Source organism: Metarhizium acridum (assembly GCF_019434415.1).
Source record: "Metarhizium acridum strain ARSEF 324 chromosome Unknown scaffold_29, whole genome shotgun sequence".
Lineage (NCBI taxonomy): Eukaryota > Fungi > Ascomycota > Sordariomycetes > Hypocreales > Clavicipitaceae > Metarhizium > Metarhizium acridum.
The window spans coordinates 1943041-1968694 of NW_027094017.1; the positions used below are offsets into that span (position 1 = coordinate 1943041).

The window sequence follows — 25654 nt, forward strand, 5'->3', positions numbered from 1 at the left end:
AGCCGCCGGATGGAGGCGTGACAAACGCCAACATGACAAGCCGATGTCAAGGCACAACAGAGTCTGGTGAACATGACCGAATCGCGTCGTCTGATTGAGCTGGACTGGTATTTGCTAGTGCCTTGCATTGGCCGAGCCCATCACACCGTTTCACTCCCGTGACATGCACACCACCACTCACAAATCCAAACAGATACTTAAGTAGCTTTGATATCAAGGCCAGAGAGTGCGCTGAGAACATGGCCCTCTGTGCTCACTACTAGTACTCACAGTTCACTGCAACGCTCCAATCGCAGGGGCTCAGATAACGTCTCCAGGCTCCCCATGTTGGGAGAACGACTCGGAGGCTTTTTGTGGTTGTTTTGGGTGGTCCTATCACAGGGTAAGGTCACGTCGAGAATTGTGCACGAGCCTTTGTGCACATCGCACCAACCCCGGCATCAGAAACCCAGAACAAGAAAAGAAATAAATATGTGCAGCCAGACGCAGAGAGGCCGCCTGCAGCTGGTTGTGTGGTTGTGCGTCTAGGTGAGTGGTGGGCGAAAGGAGAGGGGGGGGGGAAACTGGCCAAGCGAGTGCACAAGTTACCGAGTACATGCACGAACCTGAATAAAGTGGGTGACCGAGGTGGCTGACGGCCCTTTGCATTCACAATTTTGGAACACATGCCAATAACAGTCTGAGTGTGGGCACCACATTTTGATGGGACTGAACCTTGAGGTTGAAAGTCGGCAATGTGTCCTCTCGGGCCTAGCAGCCGCATTAAAGCGTTTTTATTACAGTGCTCGACGTATCAGCGTGCTTCAACGCTTTCCCAGAAAGTCAAGCCCACGGCAACAGCCTGCGAGCAGCAAAAGAAGGAAAGGTGCGGGTTGATAAACCATAGCAGCTGGACTGGATGCTCGTGCGACTTGTCAGCCAGCCCGTATTGATACTTGGCCAGTACGGCTACTCTGTACTCGGCACACTGCTCCGTATCGTGTTGTAGATTCGGGCCAAAATTTGGCGCGGAAACTTACCATGTACATACGTCAGGTACCTGCGAACCCTCGGGGATGGCTGGCTGGCTGGTGTGAGGACACTTATTAAGGTACGGACGGCTTGGTCCAGAATTAGAACGAAAATCCGTGTCAGTAGCTGCGCCATGCTTGTTCTGTCCGTTCTTGCCCACAAATCCACCAGACAGTCCGCAAATCCCGCTACCCACTAGAGTCACTGGCTGTGAAGGCCGTCCAGATGTCCCTTCCGGTCCCATCAGTGGCAACCTCACCACGGACTGCTTGTAGTATTTCTCGATGGCGGCCGTCATGAGCCAACACTGAAGTGATTGGATTGCAGGTCGACCGTCACGGGCCCCATTCATGTCTGGTGATGCCAACTTTCTTAATGCCTTCGAATGGCGTCCATGCCAACGCGCGAGGAACCTGGCCGTCGAGTCCGTGGCAGCTCAAGGAAGCTTTTCTCGTTGGCTATAGAGAGAAATTAGTAGCCCATCATGATGTGGTGATGATCCATTGATCTGGCACACTGCTGCAGGATACAGAACACTACACTGCTCGTAAACTCGGTACTCTCCGTCGTCTTGTCCACATCTCTTGCTGCTCCGAGCTGAGAAGACGAGCACGGCCGGTGGCTGTCCATCGACGACGTCAAGCAAAAAAGGCCAGAAAAATGTGCCACTCTCGACGTCGCCGTCGTCGTCGTCTCGTCCAACCTGACGCGCACCTCTCAAGCCAGAAGCCAAATCCAGCTTTACATCCACACGCCCAGTGGCCCTCCCATCGTGTCGTCCACTGACCCTCAACTGTCCTCGACCCTCGACTCTCGACCCTCCACCACCACCAACGCACCATTTTCTACCCGGGCAGAGCCACACCACTCACCATCCTCCATCACCCACGCCTCCCCCAAGGTACGAGGAGTGTCGGGACGAAAAAAAAGAAGGCACTCCGTACCATACACCGTACCGTATGTACATTGTACGCGCGCCGACATTCCTCATCGTCGTTGGTCCAAGCCCAGCAGCACCCAGGTACTTTGGCCCTCAGGCCCCCAGTTACCCACACACCATCTCTTGACTGCGCGCTGGTACGAGCTCGGGCTTCCATCCTTTCTCTCTCTGTCTTCAATCTGCCCACCCCAGACACACTCCCGCTGACAAGGGTGTAGTTCTTAGGAAACCTGTGCCGCCTTGCCCGCGCGACGGACCCTAGCCAGAGGCCCGCTCTGCCCACCCCGGTCAACTTGGCGAGTGAGACAAGCGTGGAGGCAACTTTGGGACGTTTCCACTTGAACCACGCCTATCGGCGTCGGTCGACTCTTTGGATGGCACTGGTGTTGATCTCGGGCTCGACCTCGTACTTATGCCTCACGGACCCCGTCACCACCTTGGACTTGGTTTCTCGTTGATCGACAACCTGGTCGGATCTGGTGCTTTTTGATCTTTGTGTGTTCTTTTATTCAATACCCTCTCGGTTCTTCCTTTTCCCTTCTTGTGGTCTCGCGCCTTTATACTTCAACTTGGAACATCTCACCCACCTCGGACGAGATTCCAGTCCTCTCATTTACAAACCACTCGTGCCCTCTGGATATACTCTTGTCTGTCTGTTGTCTTGCACCAGTCTGGATGAAGAGTTGCCGTGTACAACATCCTCAACCGTGCCGAGTCACTAATCAACAGTCAGCTTCTTGATCTGATCAAGTTGTCTGCCGTCCATTCATTGTCGAAGAACCCGAGGATCACCGCACTGCCGTCCTTTGACCAAGCATTGCCAGCTCTTGCAACTGTACATTACAATACTTAATCGATTCACGATACGACAGCACACGATATTATACACGCCATAGTACCAATTATTTTAATATAAACGACGAACCACAAAAAAAAGCTAACAAAAGTACACACAAAAAAAGCACATTTTGCTGCCTTTGGTAAGCCTGGATTTTTGGAAGACCAAATTGAGGTATTACGATCTGTTGGCAGCTAATCCATCTTCCCATAATGTAGTCTGTATTTCAAAATGGACTCAAACACGATGCCTCAAACAGCTCAGCAAAACGCTGTCTTCACCAAGACCAACTTTGCTCAGCAAAAGCTGGGCTTGTACCAAGCCGTGGCTCCCGCATCTCCTGTCTGCTCCAGACCCGGTTCATCTTGCTCACAGCCGCCAACTCTCTTCAGCAACGGCCCGGCCGTCTTGACTCCCACGGGATCGCCGCCACCGAACGGCTTCAAGCCAGCCGTCATGTTGGAAACGGAATTTGGGGACAACTCATACTTTCCCTCCACACCGCCACTGTCCACTTCTGGCAGTGCTGTTGGCAGCCCCAAGAGCTATGAAGTGCTGCAGACCCCATTGAACCCCATGTTCTCGGGTCTGGATGGTTTTGTTGGTGTGAAATCCGGATTTGAATCAATCGAGAGCTCAATCCTAGATTGGGCCAGTTGCGACTCACCTCCCATGACACCTGGTGAGTACAAGCTCGGTCCACTTTTTTTTGTGTTTGATAAATTCTTTCTACGCCTGTCACGCCGTTTGATTTTTCCTTCAAACGCCATGGTTATCTGTTTGATGTTGCATGTTGGATCTGCATAAGTCCCAGTGCCTAATTATTATTGGTAGTTTTCATTCACTCTCAGCCGTCCAGGGTTCCCTCGTTTAGCAGCACCACTAGCGACCTGTCAAACATTTCTTGCCCATCTCTGTCGCCATCACCTGCACCGTACGCCAGATCGGTTTCTGCTGAGAACGACGTCGACTTCTGCGATCCTCGCAACCTGACCGTTTCTGCCACTTCAAACCCAAGCCTTGCCCCAGAATTTACCCTCAATCCTATTGGGGAGGAAGAGGGTAGCTCCTCAGAGCAGAGTGCCCTAGACACTGTCCTTTCCCAGCCCGCATTTGACTTTAGCCCTGCTATTGCTAGTGGTTTGCCGGCGTTTGAGGAGCTCTCCGATTTCGAGTCTGAGGACGATCTTTCCAACTTGGTCAAGCCAGGTGAAGGATCCCGGCCCCGTGCGTGCACCGGGTCATCCGTTGTTTCCTTGGGACACGGTAGCTTTATTGCCGACGAGGATTTCAGCTTTGACGAGAACGATACGTTTCAGTTCGCGTCACCCAGCCCTCCCTCAAGCGTCGAAGCTGTCGACGACGGCCACAAGGATAAGCGTCAGAAGAAGAACAGTAAGAACGAGAAGGATAGTCGAAGTGGGGAACCTGTCATGAACACTGCTGCTGCGGATAACCAGACTGCGGAGGCTGAGGAGCAGTCTGAACAGGCCTCGCCAGTCCCTTCTGAGTCGCACTCTTCTGGTGAAGCCGACACACCCTCTGCTCCACTGCCAGTTCCCACCAACCGACGGGGTCGCAAGCAATCACTTACGGAGGATCCTTCCAAGACTTTCGTTTGTGATTTGTGCAACCGAAGATTCCGTCGTCAAGAACACTTGAAGCGTCACTACCGATCCCTTCACACTCAGGAGAAGCCTTTTGAATGCAATGAGTGTGGCAAGAAGTTCTCTCGAAGCGACAACCTCGCTCAGCATGCCCGCACTCACGCCAGTGGAGGTGCTATTGTCATGAACATTATTGATAACCCTGACCCTTCTGCGTACGAGGCTGGTATGGTCGCCCCCCCTTCAGTAGAAGACTATGCCAACTACGGCAAGGTTCTCTTCCAAATTGCGTCTGAGGTTCCTGGGAGTGCAAGCGAGCTATCATCCGAAGAGGCTAGCGATAATGGCAAGAAGAAGCGAAAGCGTTTTGAATAAGTCTCTTGACATTGGCTTATTCTTTCTAGCTTCAGGCTATTTTTTCGACATCTCTTTTTTTTTCACACTTCTCTCTTGCTGCCAGGACACATTTTGTTGTCGTGTGCTTGGTCAGGTAGGGTACGCCTCGGTAGACGGCTGGAGACAACATTTGCACAGCAACAAGCGTTTTTATGACCTGCATTTACACTTTCGATTCTTGTATCAATTTCAACACTTCTTGTTGACACCGTTTCTCGGGAGGACAAAGTGATTCATTTCGACGCTGCATCATGACCGAAAAAAAGTTTTATTTTACAGAATGCTTGGACCGGACAAGTTGGGGTACATCTTGGATCAAAAGGAACTGGCGTGCGTGGCGGTTTTTGCAATTTGCCGAGGATGCTTGGGAAGACATGCCTGGCTCAGTTGGGCAGCTTTTTGTCGCTTTCTTTACGCTCGTTGTAATCCTTGACAAGTCGGGAGGAGCGGAGCCTTTCTTTGCTTGGAACGACTTGGACACAACTGTGAATCGGCGGTTGGGTGTTTTCGCCCTGCCACCTTCATGAGTTTTTTTTTTTTTTTTTTTTTTTTTTTTTTTTTGCCTTCGATTCTTCTTGACTGCTTGTTTCAGCCGAGCATTGCTCTTTTATTATTACTCGATCAGCTAGTTGGTGATATCAATGTGCTGGTCACAAGTCACGACTCCCCAGGTCACACACATCCTGTCGTACATCTGTACAGCATTTAGAACTTTACTGCAATATTTAACTAAAATTGACTCTGCTGCCCCAATCTAAGGCTGTCCTTCCACGACTGGTGAAATAAATTCGTGTGTGTGTGTGTTTGTCTCCTCGATCCGATCTTTTTTTTGCTTCTCGCTTGTACGGGTCGAGGACCGGTTTCCCTTGTCCTTCTCCATCTGTTTACAATACGGAGTGGACAAGGGTAGAGGGGTAGAATCTTGCAACGCAAGGGTGAGAAAAGCTTCGTCTCCCAATCGTCCGCAGCCGATAGACTCGGCCTGCATCGCCCAAGGCCCTGATCATTAGACGAGGAGGGGAACGAGCCAGTAGTTCGCGCCAACTATTCCTGGTTTCAAAACCCACGACTCGTAGCCCACCCATGGCCGTGTCGTCGTCGTTATGTCTAGTACTATTCGAAGCCTGGGCGGCGGAGAACCCACTCCATGCATGTCCTGAGAGCATGGGTGTTCATCCTTACCTTTGCCTTGGACCAGCTAATGCTGGGCATTAGTCGAGATGAAGATGGGGATCCTCAGCCTTCCGCCTTGAAAGCCATGACCTCCATGTGGTCCATGACCCGACACCACGGCTTGGGGGCATCCATTTGGCAGCTTGTTAAGACGATCCACCACCAGGGTTGTGGGTACAGATTTTGCTGATTCCAGCATAGCCTCCGACTCAAAATATCGTCGAGTATCGCCCAGGGGGCCCCCCATTTCCTGCGAAGGAGAGGGCCGTACCGGTGGAGAAGCCGCTTCACAATGCTGCCTGGCTCCAGAAAAAAAGCTGGAGGCATCAGCTTCTTTTTGTTTTCTTTTTTGGAGACGAGGCTACAACGTACGGAGTACAACGATACAACAGCCGCGTGCCGACCAGGCCGTGGTCAATATCCGCTGGCGCCTTTCCCAAAAAGAAAAGAGAAGAAATTATATAGAAAGGCGGGACCTCGGGCTCGTTTTACTAGGCTATGGAGTGCGTGCTTGGGCAAACTAGGCGACAAACCCATGCTCGCTTTAGGCGTGAGGGTTATTGCAAATTTCGCATTTCCCTAGAGGCGGCGGCCGAGTACAACACATGTACATGCATACAAACAGAGGCAAAATTGCCCAGGTGCCCGTGCCTGAGAAAATATGGAAATCTCGTAATGTCCTGTCCATACGGAGCCCGGAGGAAAGGAAAACTCGGCAGTGAGCCGGGAGCCGTGCTCTTCGTTTGGCTGCGGCTCCATTGGCGATATTGCTAAATTTGACGATTCCCTCGTAGACGGACACGACGGAGTCTTGTATCGGCCGAAGCTGTTGCCAGGGTCCTCTGTGCGAGTTCTGGATTCCGTAGTCCGCAGTCCATACGGAGTATAATTGTACAATACAATCCGGAAGTACAGTACATAGTCGTGGTGTTGATCATGGCTGCGACCGTCATGTCGTGGCTACGAAGCCAATATACAAAAGCGAATTGCCAGTACTATGACCTTCTGGAAGGCCACAGGCGTCCGGCATGTCTGTTCTCGACCGTCCGCCAGGGCGTTCTTAGTAGCCAACCGCTCTGTACTCTGTGCTGGGTATTAGTATATATTCCATAATACTCTGTATCGGGCACGTCAAACGGTCTTACCGTTACATCGTGGTTTGTCCTCCGTATTGGGACGTATTGCAACATTACGCCCTGTAGGCCTGGGAACCACTCAATTTCCTCGTGGTGTTTGGGCGTTGTGCACCCAACGTCCCATGAAGAACTCATCACTTTTTAACGGAACTCGCTTCCGGTGGTAGTATTTCGTTTTTTTTTTGTTCCCTGGATGGATGGAAATAGGGTGTGTGTGTATACTCGGTATATGTGCGTGTACCCCCCTCCCCCATGAGAGTAGAAGGGTATTATTCCGTGCCTGTGGATGGTTCTCCATCGGAGAGACAGAATCACGAAGCTTGGGACGAAGACCCTGCCAATCTAAGCTTCGTGCATGAGCCCCAGGAACCAGGCACACTACTGGTTGGAAGATGGTTGGACGAATGTCCGTGCCAGCCATGTCTCCGAGACCCTGTCCCGTGGCAAACAGGGAACGGAGGAACAGAGTAGTACTGAGTAGACAGACCACCTTGTAATAACTTGCGCCAAATGTACGGAGTACAGACAGAAGAGTCGAGTTGGCCGAGCCGGACCATCCCTTCAGCTTCCCCGGTGCTATGACCAATTTGTTTTTCTTCCCTCCTTGGCGAGGTGGTGCGAGTGGTGATGAACACCTGGGCAATGCCATGTCTATCACTTTTTCTTCTTCTTTTGCTTTTTATTAGTTTGCCACCCCCCCAGCCGATACAACCACACTGAGTACATACACCAGTGCCGGCGCACGCACGATGCTGGTAATATCGGCAGTTGAATTAGCTTTTAGTTCGCTATTGCCTCGGGTCTTTGGGTCGGTACAGGACTCACCCGCCAGGCATCTCTCCATGATATGTCCATGCAGTACTGGTGGCACGCATTGAATGACACAAATGAAAAACATATGTATACTTTTTGACTGCAGGCGTTGTTAGTCTAGAGTTGGCTCGCTACTTCAGGGCGCATTGACAAGAGATCTGTCACCATACAGCCCGTGTGCAGAAGTTTGTAACCCACGTCGAGGTTGAGATGTCGTCCTTATTTTACTCATATACTCCGTACAAGCGCCGTATAGAGTAGTGGCAGTAGTCGTATACTAGTAGTCGTAGTAGCAGTATTACCATACCATTTGTGCATTGTCAATGGATGACTTTCCTGACTCGACGAGGCCGTGGCGTGTACGCAGTACCAAACCGGCAACCTGTTAGACCAAAGCATGCAGCCTGGGCATGAGGAGACTTGGCACTGAACATGGTAGCTCTCTGTTCCAGCCTCTCTCAAACTCTGGCTTGAATCGTGTGAGGTCGCTCGTGGTACGAAGCATCATACAAGAAAGGTTTGGTGGCAGCTGTCAATAATGGGGCGGGGAGAGGGGCACCGAGCGATGGGAATTGGGATTCTGCATAAGAACTGCCTGTGTTTGAAACGAGTCCCATTAGCCACACCGTCGGATTCTGTTTGCATTATTGCACTGTTGCGCAAGTGTATCGGTGAATAAATACATAATATAATCATGGTTGCTGGCGGAGATGATTCTTATGCGATGCCAGCGAATTTTTGGACATGGAGATGGGTCCTGTCGGCGATAAGCAGTCTCGACTCATGGGCTCGTTGCTCTCCAAGGCATTGCATAAATGCATGAATACTCGGCGAGGTACTTCATAGCCACTACGATTTCGAATTTATTTATTTGTAATTTTTTCCTCCCCATCTCCTCCGCCATGATGTGTAAGCCAAAAAGAAAAAAAAAATAACGTGCAAATGCCCTCGTCTTGCATGAAACAGGCAAGCACGCACACCACGTGGGGATCCACTCACGACCGCAATGACACAGAAGTCAGGTGCAATATGCAAAATGCAAAAAGTGAGCTTCGAACAAACAATGACAGTCAACTGTCGGCCATAACTCCACGCGCCTCGGCCGCCAGTACATTCCTATAATGTCCGGCGAGAAGCTTAGTGTAATTGCCCTGATATCGGGTGGGAAAGACAGTTTCTACAGCCTCCTCCACTGCATCCACCATGGTCACCGCATCGTCGCCTTGGCGAATCTCTTTCCTATCAGTGCAGACTCCTCCTCCTCCTCCTCCTCCTCCTCCTCTACTGCCGTTCGTATCATTGAGCCGGGCCGGTATTATGTAGACTCGGCATCAGCAACAACAGATCACCATGACGCTGCTGCATGGTCTGCTCCGGAAAGGGACTTGAACAGTTTCATGTACCAGACCGTTGGACACGAGATCATCCCACTCTACGCCTCTGCGACAGGTCTCCCGCTCTACCGCCAGCCCATTGTTGGCAGTGCCGTTCGCCATGAACGAGACTATGACTACACATCGGCCCATAGGCAAGGATCGGCTGCTTCCGGTGACGAAACCGAGTCCATGCTACCCCTGCTGCGGGCTGTTCTGGTTCGTCATCCAGAAGCGAACGCGCTTTGCTCTGGCGCAATCCTGTCGACATATCAACGGACGAGAGTCGAGTCAGTGGCGCTGCGGCTCGGACTTACGCCGCTATCGTATCTGTGGAAGTATCCGATCTTGCCATCCGTGCCGGGGACTCCAGCCGATGAGGCCCAGCTATTGAGGGACATGGCCACTGCTGGGGTAGAGGCCAGGATCATCAAGGTTGCGAGCGCGGGCCTGAATGAGCATCACCTGTGGGAGACGGTGACGAGCGAAACTGGCGTGAGGAGGGTAAAGTCTTCCCTGAGGAAGTTTGGCGCTGCTGAGGGTGCATCGCTTGGCGAGGGCGGTGAGTTTGAGACTATCGTGGTGGATGGGCCGGATATACTGTTCAAGAAACGCATTACTGTTCCCGATGATGGCAGGAAGGTGATTGCTGAGGGTGGAGGGTCCACTTGGTTGATGCTTCGCGGAGCAAAGCTTGAAGATAAAGCTGTGCATGAGCAGGAAACGCCGTCTTCGGTTCGTGAGCCCGCGCTGCTGGAGGCGAGCTTCCAGTCGGTTGCGGATGCTTTGGACCAGACTACTCCCGTTAAACAAGCCGCTGGCTTCGGCACCTCGAAGCTCCTCCCGGAGTCTGACGTCCAATTCAGAGCAGACGCGGACACCCTGCATTGGTTTGTCGTTGCAGATCCATCGGCAACCGGACCATGTATTCAGAATGAGACCATCAATGTGGTTGACAAGATCAAGTCGCTACTCTCGACAAACGGGCTAGAATCAAGCCGAATTACAAGCGTACTCATTCTCCTTCGTAACATGGCTGATTTTTCAAAAATTAACAGCGAGTATGGAAAGTTATTCACAAAGCCAAATCCACCCTCGAGAATTACAATATCCAGCGGAGATCTTCTGCCGCAAGACAGAAATATTGTCATGTATATCACAGCACCCGTTGCCAACGCCAAGGTCGCAAGAAATGGGCTTCATGTTCAGTCTAGGTCCTATTGGGCACCCGCCAATATTGGACCCTACAGTCAAGCTATTGAGACTGCTGTCTCCGTGGACGGTGAGCCGACGAGTTTGAGGTCAGTGATTATTGCAGGACAAATCCCGCTTATACCGGCATCCATGGCGCTACCTATTGCATCAAAGACATTACTGCGAGATCAGATAGTGCTTTCTCTCCAACATTTATGGAGGATCGGAGCTGAAATGAAGGTTCAGTGCTGGAGTAGCGCCGTGGCCTACTTTGCTCGTCAGCACTGTGAGAATGACGCACAGGAGAGTGCCGTGCTTGCTGGACAAGCTTGGAAGTTCGCACATGGCTCGCCAGATTGTAACGACGATGACGACGATAATGGGCCTGATCCTTGGGATTTGAGGTATAATCAACAGTTCCAGGCGCTGGGGGCCACGGAAACAAAGACATCTTATCCATCTATTCCGGACTGGTCTGTGTACACGTTGCGGCAACAGAATGAACCTGCCTTAAGTATTCCACCGCTGTTTGCAGCTGAGGTTGAGAGTCTGCCGAGAGGATCCCTTGTTGAGTGGCATGCTCACAACGGGGCTCAAGCAGATCGAGGTCGGCTCTGTTGAGTTGATATATTTGCCGACTGCTGGCACCGTTGGCAGCGATGGCTGGCAGAGCTGGCATCTGATTGTCAAGGCTGGTGAAAGCCATATTGTGTACACCACGATGGCCTACTCTGGCGCCAGTCAGGATGGATCAGCCGAGTTTAGAGTGTTGGAACGCGAGCTTGGCGCAATGTACTGGGCCTCGATACACAAGCTACAGCCCAATGTGATGAATTTTGCTGCTGCAAACCCGTTGCCTTACCTTGGGTACGTTGATTTACGCAGGGCGGAGAGTCTGTGGGGGCACAAAGGCAGCGATGATGTTGAGATACCTTTTGCCGTTGTGCCCTGTCACTCCATATGGGATTCTGCCGGCCAGCGCCTAACTGCGGTGGCATTATACAAGTCAATTCTGACGGATTCATGCGCATCGTAAAGGCCGGTTGTGGTTTAGGCAATGAACAGCCACCGCTCATAAGCTATACAAACATACAATAGATAAAAGAAGGAGAAAGATACAAGATGACCTGATTCTGGCAAAGAGCAAAAAAAAAAAAATACTGTGTCCCAGGTTGATTGCTCAATGACAGCTGTGTGAGCATTGACATGACGTCGAATCATTCAGCCGCGATGCAGCCCCCACCATACGCGGACCAAGCAGATCGCATCGGCTGACACCGGCAAATAAGCTTGCAGATGGAGAGCGTCAACGGACCATCTAACTAGTTGCCCAGACGCACGCGACGTGGCCCTCGAAGCACGCCATGCCCCCAAGAGCCGAGCTTCCCATCTTGCATCTACGGAGATCCGCCTCGCCAATCACAGGGCCGCCAACCAACGTTGGAACGCTTCCAGGGACGAAGCCGTGCCCACACGCAAGCTCATGAGAACGACTATCGATTTCCAAGAGACGTGAGGTCCCTGTCGGCAAGCCATGGGCGACAATCCAAGCTCGCAGAGGAGCGCAGATGGAGGCGCTGGTAGGCCAACAGCTCGGTCCCGCAGTGTGTCTTTCCGGCGGCAGTCGACGACCGAGCGCATCAATGAGATTCTCGAGGTGGGTGAAAGTTGTCTTTTCTTTTCTTTTCTTTTTTCCTTTTTTTTCCCCGCCTTGTCTCAGCACTCCGTAAACGGACAGCTGTCGCCGAGAGCTATGGGCGTTGGTTGACATACCGGCAACACACCTATAGAGTGGCCGCGATCGAGCCGATACCATGAGTACAAACCCGGCACAACTTACTCGACAGCTGTCGTCTCAGGCTATTGCGACGAGCGAGGATGAGCCCGCGCCCGATGAAATGACGGGCATTGTGTCCCGGGGATCAGGGCAGAATTACCAGGCGCTTTATATGGCCGGGGCGACTCGCTCCAGGCCATCTATATACTCAAGACGATCACGGCCGGCCACGGCAGACCGTCCCGGGGAAGATGCCCCGAATCAAAGTCCTGAAAGGGAATCCAGGTCGTGGGTGAGACGAAAGCTGGGGACCTTGCAGTCCATCGAGTTGGAAAATAAAGGAAGCGTTGCACGAGACCACCTTGCGCTAGGTATGCCGTCACTCGTAGCCCAAACTTGCGGCCAGCCTGTCTAATGTCGTGTGTGCGCGCAGAAAGAACGTTCCTCGCCTGGTTACGCACGTCCCTGGCGTTTGCATCAATCGGCATAGCTGTTACACAACTCTTCCGGCTCAACACAACGATATCCGACGGCAATAGGAACTCTGACAGTGCTACTCTTCGACGCCTGGGCAAACCGCTGGGCTCGGCATTTCTCGGCATCAGCATCCTCACGCTGCTGCTGGGAGCTAGGAGGTACTTTCGCGGACAGGAGTGGGTGATTAAGGGGAAATTTCCGGCCAGTCGCGGGACGATTATATTGATTGCACTAGTTGCGCTGGCCATCATGCTGGCTTCGTTGGTGGTTGTCATTGTTATTCATCCGTCTGATGAAGAGCTGTAAATTGCGCTCTGGGTTGGATGTAGGCGCGGCCAGCGGGTTGGTTGGATGACACGACCCGATCCATGATGGTTAACATTGGGCACGCATTATATTATCCGCCAGCTGCATGTTGATATCTTGATACCTGCTATATATTTGTGCTTCATGCGAAGTTGTTTTTGTCTTTGGCCGCAGAAAACCAGTTGAGTGGGGATCATGTCATGTTACACACGCGGTTGACGGCCACAGAGCGGGAGCGCGAGCTTGAGACATTGGAGCTTGTGCTTCTGCTTCGTGGTGGGGTTCCCAAACTGAGCTTCAGTGCCCCTCCACCACCAGCACCAGCACCAGCACCAGCCCATCGCTTGCTTGCGCCCAAGGAGATTAAACCAAACCCCCCCGTGGCCAAGGTCTCCGTCGGGTGCATAAAGAAACCAGCAATGCCGTCCAAAGATGCCGTCGACGTCCCATCCTTTGCAAGCACCCAGCTCGCCCTCCTCGACAGAGAGCTCAAGAGCGAAGTCGACGAGACCAGCCAACTCATCTCAAACCACAGCCCTGCCGGCCTACAACGCGCAGGGCTAGCCATCACCAATCTGGTGGTTTCCTCTCAGCGGACAGGCTTGGGAGGCAAGACTGTTCTCGAGCTGGGTCCTGACAGTGCTACATCCACCACGGGAGAGCTGCCTGAACATGGCATCCGGACAGGCGACATAGTCCTGGTGGCCGAGCAGCCCGCCGGCAGTGCTAAGAAGAGAGAAGTCAGGGACTTGGAGAGGAAGGGCTCGAGGGGGGTTGTGACCAAGGTGCAGAGGGGGTTCGTCCATGTGGCTTTGGATGATGGCAAGGACGAGGTTTCGCTTCCGGGGAGGGTGTGGTTGGTCAAATTGGCGGATGAGGTGACGTATAAACGGTGAGGACCTTTGCGTCGTGAGCGTCAAAATTTTCTCCGATTCTTATTGACATGTGGCGACAGTATGAACCAGACCATGGAAAAGCTGCAGGGCATGGTCGAGGCCGAGTATTCGAGCCTTATGAGAGTTCTGTTTGGTCTTTCTAGCCCGTCGCCTCTCCCCCAGGATTTATCAAAGGATTCTCAGCTTGGCCATCTTGAATGGATTGATCCTACCTTGAACGACTCACAAAAGGATGCGATTCGATTTGCGTTGGCCTCGAGGGAGATTGCTCTAATCCACGGTCCACCAGGAGTAAAGCATCACTACACAACGCAATACACCATCTTCGAGGAGGCAATGCTAACTTGTACCAGACTGGCAAGACGCACACCCTCATAGAGCTCATTCTGCAAATGGTCAAACGAAAGCAGAGAATCCTCGTGTGCGGCCCTTCCAACATTTCCGTCGACAACATCGTGGAGCGCCTCTCACCTCATAAACTCCCCATTCTCCGACTAGGCCACCCGGCGCGCCTGCTCCCTTCTGTCCTCCACCACTCTTTAGATGTCCTCACCAATACATCGGAAGCAGGGGCCATAGTCAAAGATGTAAGGGCGGAAATGGACTCCAAACAAGCGTCGGTCAAGAAGACGAAAAGCGGCAAGGAACGACGAGAAATCTACTCTGATCTCAAACAACTACGAAAGGAGTATCGTGAGCGGGAGCGCAAATGCGTGAGCAACCTCATCGGCGGCAGCAAAGTTGTTCTAGCCACACTACATGGTTCCGGAGGCTTTCAACTACGCAACGAGGAGTTTGACGTCGTCATTATTGACGAGGCCAGTCAGGCGCTGGAGGCGCAATGCTGGGTACCACTGCTGTCTGCGAGAAAAGCTGTCTGCGCGGGGGATCATTTACAGTTACCCCCAACAATCAAGTCACTCAATTCAAAGGCAAACCCGAGGCCCAAGGATGAAAGCCTCCCAGTTATCAAGGGCATGACTCTTGAGACGACGCTCTTTGACAGAGTGCTGGCGCTGCACGGCCCAAGCATCAAGAGGATGCTTACAACGCAGTATCGAATGCATGAAGAGATTATGCGGTTTCCTTCAGAGGAGCTATACGGGTCGAAACTCGTTGCAGCAGATGCCGTCAAAGCCAGACTCCTGAAAGATTTAGAATACGGGGTCCAAGATAACGAAGACACAAGCGCGCCGCTTATTTTTATCGACACCCAAGGGGGTGATTTCCCGGAGCAAAATGAGGAAGACGATAAGGACAATCCCAAGAAAGGGAAAGGCAGTTTACATAGTGAGAGCAAGAGCAACGAGATGGAAGCAGCATTGGTAATGCAGCATGCGGGACGGTTGGTTGGCGCGGGCGTTCGTCCGGAGGACATTGCCATCGTAACCCCATATAATGCTCAGGTAAGATCATTTATAAGCCCGATTGTTGACTTCCGGAAGAAAGAGATCTGACGTGCGTGCATGAGCTAGCTGGGCGTGCTAGCGCCCTTGAAAGAAAGGTTCCCGGGCATAGAACTAGGCAGTGTGGATGGGTTCCAAGGCCGCGAGAAGGAGGCGGTCATCGTCAGCCTCGTGCGAAGCAATCCCGACGGTGAAGTAGGGTTCCTTGGTGAAAAGAGAAGATTAAACGGTGAGTTTAGCCCCCTCTTCTTCCCCAGCCCACTGTAACCGCAGTCGTCATATTGTGCACGAAACCACCCTAACCTTTGTTGCAGTGGCCATGACTCGTCCGAGGCGATCGCTCACTATAATTGGAGACTCGGAGACCGTAAAGAGGTAAGAAGTCCGACATCGATGTGGTCGTCGTGAATCAACTCCAGACGACGGTCTGGGTGTGGGGAGGAAGAAGCAAGCTTCAGTCCCAAGCGTCTGCAGGTACTTTATGGGCAGAAGTGTACTGACCCAAACATTAGGGAAGCAACTTTCTCAAAAAATGGATGGAATTCCTCGAAGATAACGCCGACCTTCGGTATCCTGACATATCTTCCATTGGCAACTAATGGCCCGACTCGCATGGCGTCGCAAGGAGGTGTAGTTCCCTTAGGCTTGACTGAAACGGGGGAAAATTACATCCAAATGCGGAAAGACAAAGGGTATGTTTGCAATGGGTGGCCAAGCGACAGAACCAGTTGATCGGACACTGGATTCCAGGTTCTGGAAAACCGGCAAGGGGTGGGTGTGAGCCGGGAGAAGGGATTCCCTAGTTTGGTTTCAGGTGGTGTTCGCTGTGGAACGGGACGTGCGGGAGTCGTCTCATGACGGGAAGGAGAATATTGTTCTTCAAAAAGGGTGGGGGAGTTTGTCATACGGGTCGATGATTGCATTGTACTACTGTAGTCTGAGACGGGAGTTGGTGTTGAGAATGGGTGGATTTGGTCGATTGACTGCGTACTACATAGAGACAACTACCTGGGTAGTCAGGGATGGTGGGAGTACTAGCTGTAGCACCATATACCAATCGTGTAAAGAAGGGCAAAGAGCATGAATAAATGCAAGTTGATGGCACTTGACGCTTTACATCCAACGCCCGTGGTTGGCCTTGACGTTGGTAACTGGCCCGGCTGCAGGTCCGTAATCGCAACTACTGTATCTAATGCACTTGAATTCTGAAATGGCATAACCTCTCCCTTGTTGAATATGATTTCCTTTTTAGAACACCGGGTAATTTGTGTCATGCAGCAAAGAGTGTTAGAGCTCGTAAAAAAAATGCTCAGCCACGAGGCCAAGCACACGGGGTCGCAAACCCGAGGCAGGCTGCACGTCAGCGTAGGGTTGGCTGTGACGTTTGATTCTCGCAGCGACAATGTAGAACGTGGGTCGTGTTGGCAAACGAGACGTCCAGGCAGCTTACGAATTGTAAACTGGACGTGTATTCCATTTGGCGGTTGGTGGAAATTCCGGCATAACGATGGGGGAATACCCCTTTCTCACGCCGTGTCAAGCTGTGTGTTCCGTTGTACATATGTAAGTGAGGGCGATGATGGTCGCCATCAATGGCACTAGGTGAATGTTGTATAAGTCTGCTTTTGGCGTAAATTGATGACTGACGGGCAATCTTTCTGGTTCCAAGTCGTAAACATGATGTGGTGAGTAGATGGTCATGACCAGGGTGTCCCTGTGTGCCTGGACAAAAGTCAAGACAGATTGGTGGGTTTGCGTGACATTCGCCTATCTGTACTGTGCTGTGTATGGTATGCATGTATGTATGTACGTCGAGGACATGACTAGGGGCGCCGAGCTGGTGAGATACAATGTTTGATACAATTGAGAGTCGAGATGCGCTATTCGCGACGGGATGTGGGGCACCCAATCACGGGACTGACTGCGCCAGGATGGTGAGCATGGACCTCCGGACCGACCAACCTGGCCGTCGAGTTATGATTATGCTGCGAATTCCTCTCGACAATGACACGCAACTTGGGATGTGAGATAGCCCACCCGAAATGTGACCCAAGCACATACCGTAGGCACACATCTCGAACAGGCCAGGACGCTGCGCCAAAACAAATCCACCCGCAACGCAGTCTGTATCCTATCAGAAGGACCAACTGTGCATGGCCTCCAGGCACAAAGCTGAGAGGTGAATGAATGAATGAATGAATGGGGGTGCCCGTTAGACCTTGGCGCCAGCAGCGACTAATATTAACCTTTGAACCAAAGGTCAGCCTCGGGGAGCCCGGGCGAACAAGGGGACAAGTGAGGCTTTGTTCAATGCAAAGACGCTGATGGGTAATCAATCAATGCACGTGTATGGACACGTATGTCGGTTTCCGCAATGCTGCAGATGGTCTAGTATACTTCCTAGATATTATTATGTGAGGCGGGAAACGGGATCCCAGCCCGGGACATTTTGCGCCACCGCCATTATTGTCTGTATGCATGTAAACCCGGAAGATCCTTTTAATCTTTTTTTTTTTTGGTCGATGCTGTGGTACGTACTCCGTACTTTGTTGGTACAGCACGTCTTTGTGGTACCCTTGGATGCCGGGCATCTTGACGGGGTATTGTACGGAGCAAGGTGTTCGTCATTGTTGGCGAGCGACGGGGGGATGTCACCAGTGACCGGCTCGCGGGAGACCCTGGATGCTGGAATGGGGGACACTGCAAGGATGATGCCCGTTGGAGGGAATTTGGAAAATTCGGGACGTAGTGGGATCCTATACGCGACTGAGAGACATGCATTTTGTTGATGGCACAGTGAGCGGGTTTGGTCCTGAGTGAGTGAGACATGGCGATCGGAGGATCTGCAATGCTGTGCCCCTCTAGTACTCCCAACTCCGTACGCGGGTTGACATTGTTCTGTTTTGCACAGTAGCTGGAGCCCAAGGCCACGGGGGTCTGATGTCCGTTTCGATAAGATGGCCCCTCGATCCAGCACGACGGAAACACAGAGCCTCGTCTGCAATGTCCTAGCAATGCACATTCGAGGGGTATCGCCGTGGGATTTGGACCGCACGTTCGACGTAGTGGACCGTTTGAGGAAGACATGCATGTGTATGTATTTTTTTTCTGACGTTGGTGCACGCCGCAGACCAAGAATTGATGAGGGAAGTAGTAAACAGAGGAGGAAGAGACATGGACAGATGACAGAGATGCAGAGGCGAGAGGAAGACTGCGTGGCCCCCAAGAGGAAGGAGCGATGACCGTGTTGATGTCTTGTGCACTTTTGGCCCCAGTGGCCGCGTGAAAGTGAATGAGTGTGTTGTTCAAATCTCAACTCGCTGCATTCTCTCTCGACAACATTCCGACTCGGACTTCGTCCACCACTTACCATCCATCCATCCATCAACATCATCGTCGACGTCGAACATGGGCGCCGGCTGAGGGGACCCCCCCGCCTACGTCCTGCTGGGCTGTGGTACCTGGCGCAACCCTGTCAGCCCAAGACGCCAGAAACGACCATGAATCGATGCGCTCGATTGACCCTTGACCCTCTCTCGACCCCCCTCGTTCGCTCTCCGCCCATGGTTGCAACCCGCTCGATATGGCTGGCCTTGGTGACTTCATAGCTCGGCGCGCCAGTCAGTGCCTATTGCTTTAGTCGAGACACTTGACACTCAGGCTATCCTCCGAGTTTTGCCTCATTTGCCTCCACTTTCACAGTCCTTGATTCGTTCGTGACCCATTCTTGGCTGTTCTGGCACGCTCATCACGGTCATGCAGCCATCATTCTCCAGCCCAAACCCACTCAAGCCCGCACACCTCCTTGGTGCAACGCCTATTTCATTTATTATCGAGTTACCTGTACGTATTAACGTGCTTAGTACTATGCGACTCCTGCAGGCCCACGCCACGGCCTTCATGCCATTTGGTATGGCTCGGCATAGCCTGGCGTGTCAACCGGTCCTCGTCTGCATCTCAACATGCCTGTCGTGCCTGGAGACGTGGCAGCCATGTTTCACTCTTTCCCTTCTTCAGCCTGCCTTGTCCAATGGCAATTGTGCCCCTCGACTGCAATTCATCCGGTGGCATAGCCCATATACTTAAGTAACCACTAGGTGCATAACTGGCGAGCCGCGTTCTGCACCACTCTCCTTTTCCCTTGAAACCGTAGCTTCTGGTTGACGACTCCTTGGTTTGTTTTGGCCGTTGGTTCGACTGGGACCAAGTACACAACACCATCATGAACATACCACGAACACGACCACGGCCACAACAACAACCAAGAATCGCGCTGAGAGCCAGAGCCCACCAGAGGCGCATCGCCAGATGCCTTGCCGTTTCATTCATGTTCGGTTTTCAATCATGACGCCACGACTCTTTGCTCGCCTGGTGTAGATTCTTTCCTCTTTGACCAGCATTGCTCGATTGCTCGCCTTTTGAACTCTTTATTCTTGCTCTTGTTTGTTCGCTCCTGCTTCTCGGGCTTGTCTGCTCGTGTTATCCGCGTTTCTCCTCATCAAGACCCCTGGGTATTCTTTGTACCATGTGGCATGGTGAGATAGGAACTCCTCATTGACTGTCGGCTGAACATAGAACTGCCTGTTTGGTCTTCTCTTTCTCTTGTCAGCAGATTAATTACCAGGCCCTGAATTTCCGTGCTTCATCTACGTCCTATCTCTTACTGGCAGGCGCCCGAGGAATTTGTCTACCTCCATCTCTTCGTCTTTGCTAGTCATCCCTTGGGTCGCCGGCACAGTCCCTTTCCTACACCATGCCGTGGAAGCCTGCTACTGGTGGCAATGGCCAAAAGCCTCGAGCTGCATCCAAGTCTATCCGGGGCCAGATCTCTGGACCAATTCCTATCCCTGATCCTATGGATGAGGAGTTCCCCATGCGAGACCAGACAGACATGGTAGCTAGAAATGCCGACGAAGCTTCAAGTGACTCCCATTTGATACCTCAAGAGCCCACCAGCAGTAGCCAGAGTTATAAAACCTCTCACTTTAGAGCCGTTTCTGCTGGAAATATAGACCCCTTGATTACACGCCAGCAGCAGCACACACTTTCAGCGCCTCGACGAGCATCCACCTTGCGAAAGTCTTCTCTCAGCCAACATGACCGATTTACGCGGATATCAGATCAAGAAGACAGCAGACACAGCAAAGCTAGCAAGTCCAGCAAAGCTCAGCGGAAAAAGTCCACTATTCGGTCAGCATTAGGCAAACTGTTCGGCCGGAAGAAGAAGTCAGAGACCAATGAAAAGGCAGGCACGCCTGATTGGAAGCCCTCTGACGCTTCTACACTTTTATCTAATAAGCAGCATAGAAGCGTACGTTAATTTCCTGCCAAGTTCATGCGTCTAGGAGTAAGCTAATGTGGCGGCACCAGGATCCGCCATGGGAGCGATCAAACCAAATGAGCATCGAACCAAAACGGTCCTTCTCAATGCCCATTACCGAATTCGACCGCGCTCTCCATTCTCATTCCATTGGCCCTGAGGATGTCATGGCCATTACAAGTGTTCGAAACTCCATCAATGCAGATATCAGAATGTCTGACAAGAATTTTGCCGTCTTTGAGCCCTCAACGAACCTGGAAAGTCCTGGATGGGCTGGCGGATCAAAGCTTACAGGACTGTCCCCCCGACCTGCCAGTTCTCAAGACCGAGGAACTCGAAAGGCTGGCCTTGGTGATGATCCTAGTGAGATTGGACGTGCAATTTCAAGTGAGGCCCATGGCCTGAAGCGCCGTTCGAGGAGTCTGTCAGTTATGCCCAGTCTTGAACTTGCGTCGCAAGGAGTCGTTCGACGTCGCAGTGCCGAAATTCGGTACTGGAGGGAAAGCTATGCCGCTCCGTTTATGTCGCCAACCTCCACAACGGCAGACGAGGAAATCAGGCAGTTGCTCTCGGGTGATGCTGAAGAGTTAACCTCTTCTACCGAGCAACGCGCCGTGACACCCGAGCAGATTGTTCTGATGGAAGCAGTCGAGACAAAGGAGGTACAGACGCCGAACTCCTACTAAAATAGGGGAGCCTGCAGGAGCTGCTGAGCGTCTCAGCCTGGACAGTAGAGTTAGTAGCCTCGAGACACGCATGAGCCGACTGGAGAGCATTGTTCTTCAACTTGGACAAAGCATTCCGGCCCTGCGTCAGCCATCCACTACGCAGATGCGTTCGTCGGGGGGACCGCGACAAGCGCAGCTTCAGACTCCCGACCATATCATACATTCGATGAGAATACAACCTGGTGACTTTTCCCTTGCTGATGAGCATCGGCAGAGCACGAGCCGACCATCTACTAGACATTCTGATGCGTCCAAAATGACATTTGGGGACATTAGCGACTCAACTCCCCGCGCAACAATTCTGTCGCCGGTTGATGGAGAGGCTCGCCCAAACTTTGTGGCGGCACCACGCGGATTAGATGCCACATCAAGGAGCCGTCATGGATCACTCACATTTGAGCATTACACAAACCTGATGGCTCTTTTTGAAACGGAGCGTTCAGCACGTGAGGCTCTTGAAGCCCGGGTAAGAAGTTTGGGACGTCAAATCCAGGTCATGAGCAAAAGCATGGTATACACCAACGCAGATCAAAGCGAGTCACCGTCACTTGACAGGTCCCTTGGTGAGGTGTCGGTTTTTGACTATGATGAGGATGATGAGCGACGACATCTAGCAGCTCCTGGATTTGGGTATACCAATTTAGGCATTGAAGATTCTGGAACAACGGCAGAAGATGGATCGGATAAAGAGTATACGGACTCGTTCGTCACACCTGTTGAGACTACTAAAAGCAGTTTGGACATGTACGGCAACGAAAATGACCCAATGTTGTCAAATGGCAGGAAATTATCTTTGTCACATCTGACTGAGAGACAGCCGTTGACAATAATGCAGCGAGTTGCTACAAAAGCTGTATGAGTTCGAACAATTGATGAAGCTTTCTTCTTGTTTTCCCGGTTGGTTTGCTTTGACGAGCAAATAGCGGTCGGAATTACATGTTTATGAAAGGATGAAGGGGATGGAAGATGAAGGCGGATATGCAGAACTAATATACCCTTGTAAGATAGTATGGCAAGATGTTTATGAGAATATGAATCATTTGAACTCGATGTTTGATCAAGCTGAATTATATTCGTAACTGAATGACTTCATACGTTCCTGCATGCGGGTCTGTGCTTCGTTGCCCAATGAGCATATAATGCATCATACCATGGAAGATGTGAGGCCACCAATGTCGTAAGTTCCGCATCGTGTACCGTCCGTGACAAGATAAAACTCGCCTATTGACAAGTACACGTTAATATAGTGCAATATATTCCGGGATGTAGCACGATTACCGTCCTACATATTAGGAAGGACGAGCTTTTTGGACTATTTGGAAGCAGGACACGTCTGTCGAGTGAGAGCCTTCTTCCCACAATGTCAAGTTGGAAAGGGAAAGACGAAAGACGTGGTGGTGCCCGACTTCCCTCCCGTCTGCATGCTGGTATCGATCGATACTGAATGCCTCCAACCAATCCAGGACGGCACAAATGAGGACGTGTTTTGACCCTCCAAGAACCGATGCGTTCTCATCAGGAGACGGAATCTCCGATTGCGACACGTGCGCTCTGGGCGGAATCTACATTCCTTTATGAACTTTGATGGTGATCCTTTATACCCCAGCTACCCACCAGAGCCATTGACTCCTCATCGCCAGCAGCCAGCCTCTCGTCCTTCAATGTGTCTGACAGGCATCTCCAGGGATCTCGACCCCCGCCCCATTTCAACAAATTCTGCTTCAGACGCTCGCCATTCTCCCTACTTATGGCGGCTTGGTCATCGCCGCCTTTGAAAACAATCCGCCACACACGCTCTGCGAGAACCCGGTCAAAGAGGTAGCTGTAGTACGTGCTTCCGTACGAGTGCAAGTGACCAAAGAAGCCTTGCCAGCTTGTTCCGGGGGGGTCTTTGGGCCCGTGGGCAAATTTGTGCTGAATTTCGTGGAAGATGCGAGTTGAGTCAAACGAGAGGTTAGTCACTTGGGGAGAGTGGTACGCTTGGTCGAGCATTGCAAGAATGATTTGGTGCTCCGTGTCGATTCCTTCGAAACGTTTAGAGAGAGTAATACGCTCTTGGACAAGGTCGTACGAGAGAGGGCGGTCCGTCTTCCAGTGGCGGGCGAAGAGGGAGAGGACGGTGGGATCAGCTGCGAAGTGTTCCATGAGGGTGGATGGCAGTTCGGCGAAAGTCAGTGGCGCACCGGGTCCCCGAGACGTTTTGGAACGATGTTCGTGCGAGAATGGAGTGGATGGCGTGGCCCATTTCATGGAAGAGTGTTTCTACAGAGTAGTATGATAGGAAGGCGGGCTCACGGGCCGAATTGTTCTTGGGAAAATCGCAGACCAGAGCAATGGTGGGTAGTTGGTTGAGTTTGCCGTCACGTTGGGATGTTTCCATGCCGTCGTTGGCAGCGGACTCGGGGGAGTCAAAGATGGGTGTCGCCGAGACCATGTCCTCTGTTGCTTCGTTGAGTTCGTCGGCGAGGATCTCACGAGAACATCTGACTGTGAAGTGTGCTGGGTTGGGAGACTTTTGGGGACGATAGAACAGGTCGCAGTACAAGACGGCGAGCTGTTCTCCGTCGTCCGACACGACGTCTAATCGTTTGACGTCTGGATGCCACACTTCTCCGGGCAAGGCTTCGCGCGGGACGAAGCGTACTCCATAGAGCCGATCAAAGAGTCGTGACAGACCTTGCATGACGGTGCCCACAGAAAAGAAAGCTGTTAGTTGGTCTTCGTGACGGACGCGAGAGCGCATCTCAGCCCGTACTTTCTCCATGTAGAAGTCTCTATCCCAAGCCTGAAGGTCCACTTCTGGCATGGCAAGACGTTCCCTTTTCTTTTCTGTCAGCTCAAGAAGTTCTTGCTGAACAATGGGGGCGTTGTGGTTGCGCAAGGCGAGGAGGAATTTCATGACCGAGGCCGGCGACTTGGCCATCATTCTGTCCTTGAGGGCCATGTGCCCATGGCTTTCGAACCCTGCGAGATTGGCCAATTCTGCGCGAAGCTTCAGCATCGACTCCAAGCGTTCAATGGTGCTGTGAGATGCTGTTCGTTGCGCCAGGTAGATCTCCTTGCGCGTCTCCTCGTCGTACACACTCTGAAGAGCAGCAGCGGATTCAGGACCTGTTGTTGCAATGGATATCTGAGACCGAATCTTGAGGGTGGCAGCCAGACCAGGATACAATCCGTAAAATCTATGGGATGGCAGCATGACTTCTTTGATCTCGGGCTCCATGCCTTGTACAAAAGCAGAGCCGACGTCACTGATGCGAGATGAAAGCTCAACGAACCGATCCCTTGCCCTCTTGGGCAAGTTGACAGCTGACTTCATAAAGTCCAACTTGAGCAGTTCGGCAACGGTTTTCTCCTCATCTGACCAGGCAGAGGTAACTTCAGGGAGCGAAAGCGCCTTGCCCAATTGATCATTCAGACCCGTCATGGTATTTAATTGATTCATATATTGGTATACCATGGACCAGGCACCTGCCGCAGCCTGCTGAAAGCGAACATCGGGATGTGCCATGCGTACAAAGTCAGACATGTCGAGGACTCGACAAAGCAAGTCACTCAACCGATCTAGGTCTTTGACTACCCCCCGGTAATCCTCGGTTGTCGAGGCACTGAGAACTCTTTGCACAAGACGTGTTGCCTTCTCGAGGTTCTTCTGGGCAAATACGAAGAATCCGTCGGGGCTTGTAAGGTATCGATTCTTAAAAAGGCCCTGACTCTTCTTGAGACTGAAGCTTGGAAACGACAGGCCACCGGACGGAGCATCGAAAAGATGGCGAAGGACAGCGTCGTCATGTCGAGAACTAACATGGTGGTCCGCAGGCGTTGAGGAACGCGTGGCCTCTGCGGCAGCTGTGGTCTCCCACCGCCGCTGTTGAAGTATCGAGGTGGCCGTCGTCCCTGGCCAGGTCACGCGACGAACGCATCTGGTGCAGATCCAGAGACGATGGCTACTGGAGTTGAGCATGTTGGACGAGGAGTGACTTGACCAGGGGGGCAGCGTCGTTAAGGAATTCGAGTCGAAGGCATGCGAGGCGGCGGTGATGTGAACTGGGCTAGTATGTACAAGAAACACTTTGGAGAGGGGAAAAAGAAAGAATGAGCGTGCAATTGGAATGAAATGAGTACAGGAGAGAAGAGAGAAAAGAGAAACGATGGACGAATCGACGGCCCCAGTTCTGGGGGATAGCAGAATGGCAAAGTTGAATCAAGTACGGAGTTTTGCGGTAATGACGCCCCCCCGGTCGCCAACTTTCGGTTAATGCA

The 25654-nt window shown here is 52.1% G+C and overlaps 10 protein-coding genes across 10 annotated transcripts; 8 read left to right on the plus strand and 2 right to left on the minus strand.

Moving 5' to 3' along the window:
* Window positions 1-2308: 2308 nt before the first annotated feature.
* Window positions 2309-6073, plus strand: J3458_004691 (uncharacterized protein). Its single transcript, XM_007809157.2, has 3 exons — window positions 2309-2931; window positions 3008-3471; window positions 3624-6073. The coding sequence occupies exons 2-3, from the start codon at window positions 3021-3023 to the stop codon at window positions 4769-4771; spliced, it is 1599 nt and encodes a 532-aa protein (XP_007807348.1). The 5' UTR covers window positions 2309-2931; window positions 3008-3020; the 3' UTR covers window positions 4772-6073.
* A 2962-nt stretch (window positions 6074-9035) lies between these two features.
* Window positions 9036-11517, plus strand: J3458_004692 (uncharacterized protein; the record flags this gene model as incomplete). Its single annotated transcript, XM_066118362.1, has 2 exons — window positions 9036-11021; window positions 11083-11517. 2 exons carry the CDS (start codon window positions 9036-9038, stop codon window positions 11515-11517), a joined length of 2421 nt encoding a protein of 806 aa, XP_065976966.1.
* A 498-nt stretch (window positions 11518-12015) lies between these two features.
* Window positions 12016-13041, plus strand: J3458_004693 (uncharacterized protein; the record flags this gene model as incomplete). Its single annotated transcript, XM_066118363.1, has 3 exons — window positions 12016-12138; window positions 12272-12629; window positions 12692-13041. The coding sequence occupies 3 exons, from the start codon at window positions 12016-12018 to the stop codon at window positions 13039-13041; spliced, it is 831 nt and encodes a 276-aa protein (XP_065976967.1).
* Window positions 13042-13241: 200 nt separating this feature from the next.
* On the plus strand, window positions 13242-13937 carry J3458_004694 (uncharacterized protein; the record flags this gene model as incomplete). The annotated part of the gene is made up of 1 exon (XM_066118364.1): window positions 13242-13937. One exon carries the CDS (start codon window positions 13242-13244, stop codon window positions 13935-13937), a length of 696 nt encoding a protein of 231 aa, XP_065976968.1.
* A 60-nt stretch (window positions 13938-13997) lies between these two features.
* On the plus strand, window positions 13998-14315 carry J3458_004695 (uncharacterized protein; the record flags this gene model as incomplete). Its single annotated transcript, XM_066118365.1, has 1 exon — window positions 13998-14315. One exon carries the CDS (start codon window positions 13998-14000, stop codon window positions 14313-14315), a length of 318 nt encoding a protein of 105 aa, XP_065976969.1.
* Window positions 14316-14329: 14 nt separating this feature from the next.
* J3458_004696 (uncharacterized protein) lies at window positions 14330-15722 on the plus strand (the record flags this gene model as incomplete). Its single annotated transcript, XM_007809155.2, has 3 exons — window positions 14330-15343; window positions 15413-15572; window positions 15658-15722. The coding sequence occupies 3 exons, from the start codon at window positions 14330-14332 to the stop codon at window positions 15720-15722; spliced, it is 1239 nt and encodes a 412-aa protein (XP_007807346.2).
* Window positions 15723-20096: 4374 nt separating this feature from the next.
* Window positions 20097-21349, plus strand: J3458_004697 (uncharacterized protein; the record flags this gene model as incomplete). The annotated part of the gene is made up of 2 exons (XM_007809154.2): window positions 20097-20654; window positions 20714-21349. The coding sequence occupies 2 exons, from the start codon at window positions 20097-20099 to the stop codon at window positions 21347-21349; spliced, it is 1194 nt and encodes a 397-aa protein (XP_007807345.2).
* Window positions 21350-21647: 298 nt separating this feature from the next.
* On the plus strand, window positions 21648-22250 carry J3458_004698 (uncharacterized protein; the record flags this gene model as incomplete). The annotated part of the gene is made up of 1 exon (XM_066118366.1): window positions 21648-22250. The coding sequence occupies one exon, from the start codon at window positions 21648-21650 to the stop codon at window positions 22248-22250; it is 603 nt and encodes a 200-aa protein (XP_065976970.1).
* Window positions 22251-22963: 713 nt separating this feature from the next.
* OCT1_1 (Mitochondrial intermediate peptidase) lies at window positions 22964-23383 on the minus strand (the record flags this gene model as incomplete). The annotated part of the gene is made up of 1 exon (XM_066118367.1): window positions 22964-23383. The coding sequence occupies one exon, from the start codon at window positions 23381-23383 to the stop codon at window positions 22964-22966; it is 420 nt and encodes a 139-aa protein (XP_065976971.1).
* Window positions 23384-23516: 133 nt separating this feature from the next.
* Window positions 23517-25355, minus strand: OCT1_2 (Mitochondrial intermediate peptidase; the record flags this gene model as incomplete). The annotated part of the gene is made up of 1 exon (XM_007809153.2): window positions 23517-25355. One exon carries the CDS (start codon window positions 25353-25355, stop codon window positions 23517-23519), a length of 1839 nt encoding a protein of 612 aa, XP_007807344.2.
* Between the last annotated feature and the right edge of the window lie 299 nt (window positions 25356-25654).